At 39.5% G+C, this 11139-nt stretch overlaps 1 protein-coding gene across 1 annotated transcript in view; it reads left to right on the top strand.

The window, feature by feature from the left end:
• The first annotated feature begins 626 nt into the window (after window positions 1-626).
• Palld (palladin, cytoskeletal associated protein) overlaps window positions 627-11139 on the top strand; it is a 356672-nt gene continuing 346159 nt past the window's right edge. The window contains exon 1 of the mRNA XM_051182479.1: window positions 627-1629. Within this exon, the coding sequence (XP_051038436.1) occupies window positions 701-1629 (929 nt within the window). The 5' untranslated portion in view covers window positions 627-700. The remainder of the gene's footprint in view (window positions 1630-11139) is intronic.

Genomic DNA, 11139 nt, shown 5'->3' with positions numbered 1-11139 from the left:
CTGTCTCAGTTCCTGCCTCCAAGTGCCTGCTCGAGGCTCTGCCTTGGCTTCCCTCCATAGTGGCTTTGACCTGTATGCTAAATAAACCTTTTCCTTCCCATGTTGTTTCTACTCATAGTAGTTATCTTAGCAACAGAAGTCAAATTAGGACAATCAGAGTTACTAATAGTACCTAGTACTTACCTGAAAGCATTGTCGAAATGAAACCACTGCTGGGGTATACAATGAGGGAAGGGCACAGAAAACAGTGTAAGCTATGTGCCTGATGAAGACCTCAACTACATGAGTCATTTGCTAGTAGTTACTTGGAAGCTTTGTGCTCACTTGCAGAATGCATGTTAACCTGAAATTACAAACCATGCCAGGCATTGTAACCCTCACCTATAGGCCTCAGACCTGGCAGCCAAGACAGAAAAATTGCATGTTCATGACCTAAAATGAATAATTAATTAGTTGTAAGTTGTAAACACTTGAGTATTTGGCCTTTCTTCCAATGTACAGAATAAAGAAGACGGTTATATTGGTTCACCCTAATGTTTCTTCCGATTGGTTGTGACCAGTGACACAAAACAAATGAGGGAGGAATTATTAGCACTGATGAAAATTCTATGTTGTCTTTTAGAAAGCAAGAACACAGGTTTCCTGTGCCCTCCTCCTGCCTTCCTACTACAAGCAACGAGTGTGTGGAGACTGCTCAAATATGTCAGAGACTTCCTCCCACGACTCCTTTTATGATTCCTTATCAGACGTGCAAGAAGAGGGCAAAAGTGCTGACATCTCCCCAGGGCTCTCTGCATTTTTAAGCCAGGAAGAAATAAACAAAAGTCTTGACCTGGCCCGCAGAGCTATAGACAACTCTGAAAGTGAAGATTTTGATTCAGAAAAGGAGATCTCGCAGATTTTCGACAAATCTCCCGTAAGGCTCTGCGAAGCTCCATCCCACCAGGAGACGAAATCCAGGGAGCAGACTCCCTCAACAGGACCTCAACACAACAGGCCAGCACCTGTCCAGCCTCTGGCAGGAGAGCAAGCTGAAAGGATCAGTTCCCCAGCTTCAAGGAGGAAACCTGGGGTATCAGCCCTGCTGGCCAGCCCGAGCTATATCCGGAGCCTCCGCAAGGCTGAAAAACGAGGTGCAAAAATTCCCAATCCAAGTGCAAAGCCCAAAGCTGCCCAGCAAAGCAAACCCGGACCCCAGAGCCAACTGTGCGACAAGGCGGCTAGTTTCATTGAGGAACTGACATCCATATTTAGAGAGGCAGCCAAGCCAAGAAATAGAAGCCCAAATGGTGAGTCTTCCTCACCAGACAGTGGGTATCTGTCCCCTAAAAACCAGCCATCAATGCTGACAAGTGCCTCAGCCAGCCAGAGCCCTACAGGAGACCAGGTAGATCAACAAGAAATGGAAGCAGAGGTCAAGCTGGCCCAGGGCAGCCTTTGCTACCAGGCCCACCAGACCCCAAATGAGGCCTTGCCACACACCCAAATCCCTCACCCACAGCCCCAGAAAGCCCACCATTTGCCTTCTGCTCCTCGGTTCATCCAGAAGCTGAGGAGCCAAGAAGTCGCCGAAGGAAGCCGAGTTTACTTGGAGTGTAGAGTCACAGGAAACCCAACTCCCCGGGTCAGGTAAGAACTTTTTTTCTATGAAGTGCCAGTGATTTTGGTGACTTCCCATGTTACTTCAGGGAGGGGAGAGTTCTTGTGTTACTAGTCCTCTGGATGCTACCTTAGAATTTTTTCAAACACCTGTCAGACAAAAAGTATACCAAATAACCCGTACCACTAGGTGTCCCCAGTAGGACACATATTGCCGTTGCCATGGGCGAGTCTGTGTATTCAAAGAAAAGTCAATGGACTTGAAGACACTATGAGGTTGTTACATAGGAGTATAAATTTTATGGAATCTAGAGGGGATAAAACGTGAAAATTATTTATCCAAAGCATGGAGAAAGCATGTGTTTTTTGATCATGAGTCACTAAGAAGGTAAAAAGTATCCCAAAGCTAGAAGTTACCCAGAGGTGCAGAGATAAAAGTGTGCGGAGACTAAGCAGAGGTGAACCCCAAATAGACAACAGTCCAAGACATGGACCAAATTGCCCTATTAACTAAAGACAAACCCAATGCCTGCATCTCCAAAGTGATGGAACCAGAGTAGACAGAAAGAATTTGCATATGGAAAAACAACAAACCAATCCCAGAACAAGCTGGGCTTAGTCCTGGACACCAGAGCATTGCTCAACCAAAGACAACAGTGAATTGGGTGCAGATCTAGGGTCAAAAAAAAAAAAAACAAAACAAAAACAAAAACTTCATACTGTCTCCATTATGATTCCTATGAATTCTTCCTTTTAGATTACAGGATGCATGCCTTCTCCTGTGCAAGAAAGGTTCAGGAGAGGAACCCTGAACCCATATCTCAGGGTTTACAATCAGAAGTCTTCCTTGGACTTCTGCTGTCCCTTAAATCCAGACACTTTTGAGACTTGGTGTCTTCCTTCTTGAGTTGGAAAGTATAATAAGAAATCACATTCTATTTGATGATGGTTGACTTAAATCATATGTAAAACAATAACGAATTACTGTGGCCTCGTACCTAGTGTTCCTCAGTCTATTATATCACATTTCTTAATTTCAAGACAGGATTAGACTAAGAAAAATAGCCTTTATTGACTTATATGAATGTTGGAACCAAACTATGTGAATGTGTGAAAGCAAATTCAAATAATTTAATTTAGAAAAATAATGAAGTAGACAAGGGTGGCTACAAGTCAAAATAGACTTTATATTTCAGGCTTTACACACATGGCTGGCATAGGTTTCTTCACAATCACTGATCAGAATAAATTAAAATAGTGTTATTTACCTGCTAGCTTTGTGTCAAATTTTACTGCATTTTTCTTATATTTTCTGAAACTGACAGCAGGGGTCAGTAAAACCTTCTTAATGTATTTAATGGGCTGTTCTGTAGTCTACATTTATGTAATTTCCATAGCAATTTGATTGTTTCTTTCAGATTCTAGTTCAGCTTTTTAAAAACCTATCAATTTTATTACAAGTAATCAGTCAGAAATATATCCATATGTGAGTCAAAGCGGTGCTACTGGTTTTGAAACTGTAGGGTCCAGTTTCTATTCATGCCCCAAAGAGCCTCTTCCAAAGGTAATATAGAGCAAATCCATAACACTTCAAAACAGACCAAAAGTTCTTAGCACCAAAGACTCAATCAAATGAGCAGGCCATGATTTCACATTATAGTTCACTTAGTCACTTGGTAACTCTAACAGAACATCAAAATCATGCCTGGGATTCTTGGAATGGGGTGTTTCTGGGTTTAGACATCAATTTAGCTAGTAGGACAGTATTATTAACAATTTTCTCATGTCATCCCCCAAGTGTACCAAAACCAATGACAATGTTCATTAGACATGGCAAATTGTCTCCTTCTGCAATCATTAAATCTTTGGTGAAATGCTTTGTTGTCCATTGTTTGGTTAACTGACCATTTTATATCATCTAGGGTTCGGTTTTGTTTTGTTTTACTTTCAGAAGAGTATAAATAAATGCACAGTGAGATAGGGTGCTTTGTTTAACTCCTGTTCTAGGGATTTTGGTCATCGATCGTGCACTTGGAAGTAGACCAAACGCCAAGATCATTAAACTTTACCACCTGAGACATGTGATGGTCTTTGTGGAAAATCAAATGTGAAGTCTGTTGTGTGTAAGGAAGAAACCCTGTAGGAAAAAGGGCATTGGAACCTGGCTCGGCCTGCATTAGTCTTCGGACACTGATCTATATATTAATAAGACCTAGTGAGTGGGCAGGGCACATTCTCGGGATCCAGAAGAAGTTTATTGTCCTGAGAAATGGAAGAGAGTGTCAAGGAATATGAAGAAATTGATGGAATCAATGGGCAAAAGCCCAAAAGAGACTGATTGATGAATGCTCAGACACAACATATTGAGCAGTTGCCAACTGTCCTGGGAAGGGACAGGGTGTGGCTGGGTGGCAGACCAGTGGAAAGAATGCACCATTGACAGGTACATCAGCAGGTGCCAGAATCCAGAAGTTGTGACTAGAACACAGTGAGAAATTTGAATTTTTCAATAGTATAAGTAAGTAAATAGCAAGGCCACAGCTCCAGAAGGACACAAGAGGAGTGCAAGGAATCAATATTCAGATATGAAGAAATGGGGGAAAAACTTAGTGCTGCATTTGTACTGGGGTCAGAATAAGGAAACAGCTTGCTCCAATAGCATAGCTGAGCTACAAAGCTTCTAGAGATCCTTAAATAGGCCTAAGTAGAGACTGCTGCAAAACCCTGGGTCAGAAGTGGCAGGACAAGCTTTTAATCCCAGCACTGGGAAGCAGAGGCAGGCAGATCTCTTTTGAGTTCAAAGCCAGACTGACCTAAATAGTGAGTTTGGGGCCTGTCAGGGGTATAGGGTGAAACTTTGTATTAAATTATAAAACAGAAGGAAAACCCAGAGCAGTATCAAACCAATAAATTAGATAAAGTAGTCTCAACTAAAAGGAGGAGTGAGGGGAACAAGGAGAAACCAGGCTAGTCATTTCAAGGTGTTTCTACTTTAAACACAAACACCCTCTCACTGTCACAAATGTCACAAATAATATTTGAACGTGGTGCTCTTTCCCTACTTTATTCTCACATATTCGGGAAAATCTCAGCAAGTAAAGAGAAGATATGCTTAAGTGGTATTCAAATGATATGTAAATTATTTGTTATCACTTTCAATTTAAATTTATTAAAGGTTTCTTTTCATTTATTTATTTGGGTGTGTACTTATGGCTCAGTGTGTAGGTCTGTGTGAGTGCATGTGCAAGTGTGTGTGTGTGTGTATGAGTGTGTGTGTTGTGTGTGTGTGTGGTGCCCTAGAGGCCAAAAGAGGGCATTAAAGAATTCTGTGAGCCATCTGATAGAATCTGAATTCTGGTCCTCCTGATTGAGCAGCGAAGTTCTCTTAACCTCTGATCTGTTTCTTCAGTCTCATATAAGACAAGCTGTTATATCATCATACCATGTATGTCCTGTCCTAATGTCCTCCTTTTTCAGCCTTCAGAGGATCATAGGTACAGGGCACCCAATTCCAATCACCTTCCATGGGTCTCTACTCTCAATTTTTGAGTAGATAAGTAGTTCATGAAAAAAAGTTGTGGTATGTGTCCATCATCCTATTGCTGGGAAGACAGAGGCAGAGAACTCTTGAGTCTTATGGTAGTCTGAGAAACATAGGAAAATGTAGTCTCAAAACAAACAAAATGACTATTGGCATTATAAAAAAAAAGAGTCCTCCTCTTTCTCCTCATTCTCTTTCTCCTCCTCTTCTTCTGAGACAGGGCCCCACTATGTAGCTTTGGCTGGCCTAGAACTCACTATATAGCACTGCACAGGACCAGACTGACTTCAAATTCACAGAGATCTGCCTGCTTATGTTTCTGTACTGCTAGGATTAAAGATGTGTGCCACCATGCCTGGCTCACTTTCTACATTTTAAAATATGTTTAATGACAATTGTATGTTTAAATTTAAGAGGACTAAGATACAAAACTATATGATAATTCATCAAGTCATAAAACATGATTCATTAGTCACAGAACCTAGAATGTAAGCCAGGTATTCTAATTTCTTATGCTGTGGTGTGGGACTATAAGAAGGCCTCACCTTTGAATGGCTATTTTTGGCTCCCTGACAACCTCTAGAAGTAGAAGTAAGGGGAACTACCATGCTTAAAAATGAGGTATGAGGAAGAAACCATATTCCAAATATTTTCCAAAAACTGGAAGTGTAATATTTCTAGAATATTTTCTACATAAAGAAAGCCACTGTTCTTCATGATTGTGGCTCTTTTCTTCTATACATTAACATTATTGGCCAACCTAAACGTTAAAAGAGTGTGGGTATTTTCCACTTAATAGCTGTAAAGAAAGCTAAGCCTTCTAGCTATGAACAGTGGTTTATACACTTTTATGTTCAGATAATTTTAAGGTAAATGTATAAATATTAAAGGGAAATATACTTTCAAACACTGTCTTAGTTAGTGTTTCTAATACTGTGAAGAGACACCATGACCACAGCAACTCTTACAAGGAAAAACATTTAATTGGGGATGACTTACAGTTTCAGAGATTTAGTCCATTATCATCATGATGGAACATGGCAGCATGCCATCAGACATGGTGCTGGAGAAGAAGCTGAAAATCCTATGTTTTGATCCACAGTCAGCAGAAAGAATTTGTGTCCACACTAGGCATAGTTTAAGCATAGGAGACCTCAAAGCCAAAAGTGACACACTTGCTCCAACAAGGCCATACCTACTCAAACAAAGCCACACCTCCTAATAGTGACAATCCCTGTGAGCTTATGAAGGTCAAGTTCGTACAAACTACCACAAACACTACTACTACAATAAAAAACAATCCAGCACATGCTTAAATATTCCTGATGTGGTTCCTCATAATTGATGCCTATTAGGTCGTCCTTTTTTAACCTTGTAAAGTTTTACTTAATACATGTAATTGCAATTAATTAAAATCTTTTCTTTCTATAATTAAAATTCAGCATCTCCAGTGCCTCCAAGTACTTAACATAAGCAAGAACTTGATCCTCATCAAAAGCCAAAACAACAAGATTAACTACATAAACTACATACAACAATGTCTGTGAATATTTCCATTCCCTCAAGGACAATCATAATAAAACATACTGTGAATCTTTATCTTTGTAAGGGTATCTGTACGGGGTGCAAGCCCATTTGTGGATGGTATGGGAAAATTAGCCAATAGGTTATAAATATGAAGATACAGATTGAACATAGCAATATACCACTGGATGAACAATTATTTTCATTTTGTTGTTTACATTTGTTGTTACTACAACATGAAACACAGTTACAAATAATGTGGAGCATAATTTTGAGATGCAGAAATTTTGGCTTCTCGCTGATTTCTCCACACACATTTTCTGTGCCCAGAAGATTAAAGGTGCATGGTCTGCTTGATGCTTTGTCCTCTCTCCTACCCTTCTGTCCAATACCTGCCCACTTGGAATTCTCCCTTTAAAATGTTGGAAATTTATACAGAAGTCCATGATTGAAGAGACTATTGAATCTTTTGTTTTAGACTTTCAAAATATATACTAACTAGATATTGCTGACCCAGGAGATACTACCCCTGATTGCTAGAATTGCTGTTGCTGCCTCACCTCCTTTTCTTCATCTCACTCTTCTTGAGCAGCACAGGGGGTGTGACAAATGCATTCATTCCATCCATGATAAGGCTGCTCTTTTAGTACATCAAGAAGCAATTGTCAGGGCCTGGAAGATGGCTCGGCAGGCAAAGGCATTTAATGTCAAGATTAATGGGCTCTAAAATCATTCTGAGGACACAAATGGTAGGAGAGACCAGTGTCCAAGGTTTGTCCTTTGGCCATCACATGCACCCTGTGTCACATGTGTTGATGTACAGGCATGCATACCCACATACACACACACTAGATAGATGATGATGATAATGAGATAAGTAGATGACAGATAAATAGATGATAGATAGGTAGATGACAAATAGATAAATGATACATGATAGATGGTTGTAAAACATTTAAATAAATAAATGGCCAAGCTCTATGTCCAAGAAGATTAAGTAGTCAAGAATTTTTGTTGGCAAGAATTCATTTTGGTGTCAGTCATAATTTTATCTCTCAGTGGCTGTTTCCATACTTAATAAGAAAGCTAATAAGCAAACATTTAAGCAAATTTACTATAGAAAGAAAGGCATTCATGGATAATCCCTTTAGAATTAAAAGTTGACTTGCAAAAAAATTTAAAAAAATAAATAAACATGTCAGAAAGGCCTAGGCCTAGTAGCTGTGGTTAGCCTTAGATTCTAAAGCAAGAGAGAAATTCTGGCTGTACAAAGTATCAGATAGGTCACTTGGTAAGTTTTAAGGTTCCATGTCTCATTGGCCTTGCTAGTAAAATTGAAATAATGAAATATGTTGAGCATGTAGTAACATGTTAACACAATTAGCATCTCACTTATAAAGTTATATTTATTTGGAACTGGAGATATGACTCAGTGATTACCAGTGCTTGCTGTATGATCATGAGAAGGTTCCTGCACCCGTATAACAAGCCAGGAGTCCTACCAACACCTGTAAGTCTGTCTCTGATAGATTCAACACTGTCTTTTGGTTCTGTGTATGCACACAAGTGCATGATCACACACACACACACAATTTATTAATTACATTTGTAGCACAAATAATAAAAACCCAGAGACAGATATTAAGGTACAAGCTGAAGATCAGAAAAGCAAAGCAGTCAGCCAGTAACTCTTACCTCTACCAAGGCTGGAGATCCCTGTGACTAGAAAATAAATGTCACATGTGACTCTTTACATCTTATTTATATACTTTATACTTATATACTTTATATACTTCTCCAGTGCTGGGATTAAAGGTGTGAGCTCTATTCTCTTTCCAACTGATTCACTTTCATGTAGCCCAGTGTGGTCTTGAGCTCATAGAGATGCATCTGCCTCTGTCTCCTGAGTCCTGGGATTAAAGATGTGTGCCACCATTGTCCAGCTTCTATAGCTAACTAGTATGGCTAGCTTTGCGTTCTAATTCCCAACCAAGCTTTATTAAAACATGTCACTATGCCATCTTCTTAAAATGCTTCCTTCTATTACTATTGATTTGGAATAAGCTACCCATTCTATCTTCTCACAACTCATTGAACTTGTTTCCTTTCTTTAAAATCCTTTACACTGCAATTTCCTCTCCCCCCCCCACTTTCACAACCATATGGAAATAATGAACTAGGACAGGTCAACATTACCAAATAAACAAGTAGCTCATAAAAAAATACAAATGCTGAAAGGCATTTCTATGCCTATTTTCAGAGTCCTATGTTTGAATATCAGGGTCAGAATCCATCTTCCCTGGAGTCATGCTCCCTGGTATCTGTATATGGCTCATTTCTAGCAACCTTTACCTTACTTGGCCTTCTGTCTCTTTATGGCTGTGGAGGATGAAATAAAGTTAAGGAAAAGTGATTTCTTCCAAATTACCTCTTCCCCATGCTCCTAATGGTCTTGCCACCCTCTCCCTAACCTCAGAGATGTGAAGGTCAGTCATGTATTGTGATTTACTGTCAACTTAGAAAGTAGTCCAAGGCCAGGCCTCTTGACCATTGTATTCTGGAGGCTCATTAAATTGTTTCTTAGATTGTTTCTCCCATTTCCTCAGCTTGTTTCATAGGTACCTGTTAAATATTTGCTCACGTCAATTGGAGGTAGTTTCCCAACACTTTAGCCACTCATTATTTTTTGTATTCCAATAATTTTAGCAGGAAGAAAACCCTAAAAATAATGTGAGTAACAAATGCAGGTTTTCCCCCAGCTAGATAGATTGGCTCTGATTTTGTACTGTGTCCTTAAGTATTATACCATACTGCAAAGGTCTCAAAAGGAAAAGTGTGACATTTGGATACATAGTGGCATGGCATTGCTATTTTATAAGAAACGGACTGTGAAGTTTCAGATGCCTTCACAGTCAGAGCTGCTTTAGCCTTCAAACCTTTCTGTGGAGCTGATTTAATTTCTTCATGACCCACTTCTTTGCTTGCCTGGGGTGATGCCTCACTACTGAGTAGAGTATGTGCTAGTGTAATTGCAGCAATTACAAGTTCTCCATAAACACGCATTCTTTAGACTGTTAGGAGTTACACTGCAAATGTAACTGTGGCAAATACAATTATGTCTGCAACCCAGTGCAGCTTACTGTGTAAAACAAGATGCAAAACTATTCTTCTCTGTGGTGTGGCCAAGTGATGTGTAGTCATGGGAATACTTCGTTCTGGCTTAATTTTAGTTCTGTGGGCTACAAAACAGTAATATGTTTAATAATTTTCTGTAATAAAAAGTGAATGACTAGCAGCTAGAATGGAGACCTCTTTCTAACAAGAGGGAAAGAAATCTGAGGAAAGTGTCTCCCAGTAATAGGGGAGAATCTTTCAAAAGGAGGGGCGAAGGACAGAAAAACAGAAAAGAAAACCACTAATAAAAAATTTATGTTGGAAGTAAATGGAATCTTCCTTTAAAAGAAAGATCTTCAAATCACTGTTTACCAGAATAGAGGTAATCCCAGTCCATGTGTGTCCACAGAGAAGTTTCCAACTGTTCTTCTGCAGAGAGGGCAATAGACATGTAGTTGAGGATTTCTATAGACAGGAAGAAGGAAGCACTTCTGATTTAGCCCTGATCTGTGAACAAACACAAAGATGAACAGTTCTCCACATCATTTCATGAATTTGGTTATGATGAAGGGACCTGAAAAGGCCACTCAACTTTCTAGAATGATAATTATTTGAAGGTATTAGTCAAATGAGAAGAAGAAGGAGAATGAAAAGGAGGAGGAGGAAGAGGAGGAGGAGAAGAAACAAAAAGAAAAACAAACTTCAAGGAAAGGTTTTTGCTAGATATAATTACTCTCATCTGGGGGCTTTGTCATCCTCCTAGGGAACATTCCAGGACTGTGCCCAGCAGAACCATGGGACACCAATCCATCCCTATTAGATACCACAATGAAGTCAGATGGAATTACATATACCATGGACGGATAAAAAATATTCTTCTTACACCTTTGACCATCATTCTGAAGTCACAATTTAAATTAACTTATTTTTTATGGACCCACAGGGTCAAATCCTCATGAGAGTTGTGCTCCTTCTCCCAGCAAATTAAATGGCAATAACACTAATAGGCAACATTGCTTGAGTATATGGATCAGGCTATTTTTTACATCTTCTTATACATCAATTCACTAATTTCTATAAGGTGATCACCAAGTAATGGACTTGAGATGTATATTTTGCTACAGGTAACCTGTCTATAATCAAAATGCATGTTAAAGAAGGTATTTCATAAACACTGTCAAATAGCAACCAGGATGTGACTTCTATGGCTTATGCACAGGCAGGCTTGCTCAGAACTGTCTTTGATCATTTTAGTTACTTGCCTGCTTGATGCTTGCGTCATTTGGATCTGAAGAACCACTCCAAGGCTTACTAGACAAAGGCTTGTGTGTCAACATATGGTGTTATTGTTGGTGCCGTGG

The sequence above is a fragment of the Phodopus roborovskii genome, unplaced genomic scaffold, assembly GCF_943737965.1.
Source record: "Phodopus roborovskii unplaced genomic scaffold, PHOROB, whole genome shotgun sequence".
In the NCBI taxonomy this organism is placed as follows: Eukaryota; Metazoa; Chordata; class Mammalia; order Rodentia; family Cricetidae; genus Phodopus; species Phodopus roborovskii.
The sequence above is the reverse complement of the archived record's forward strand: the minus strand, read 5'-3'. Positions and strand labels throughout refer to the sequence as shown.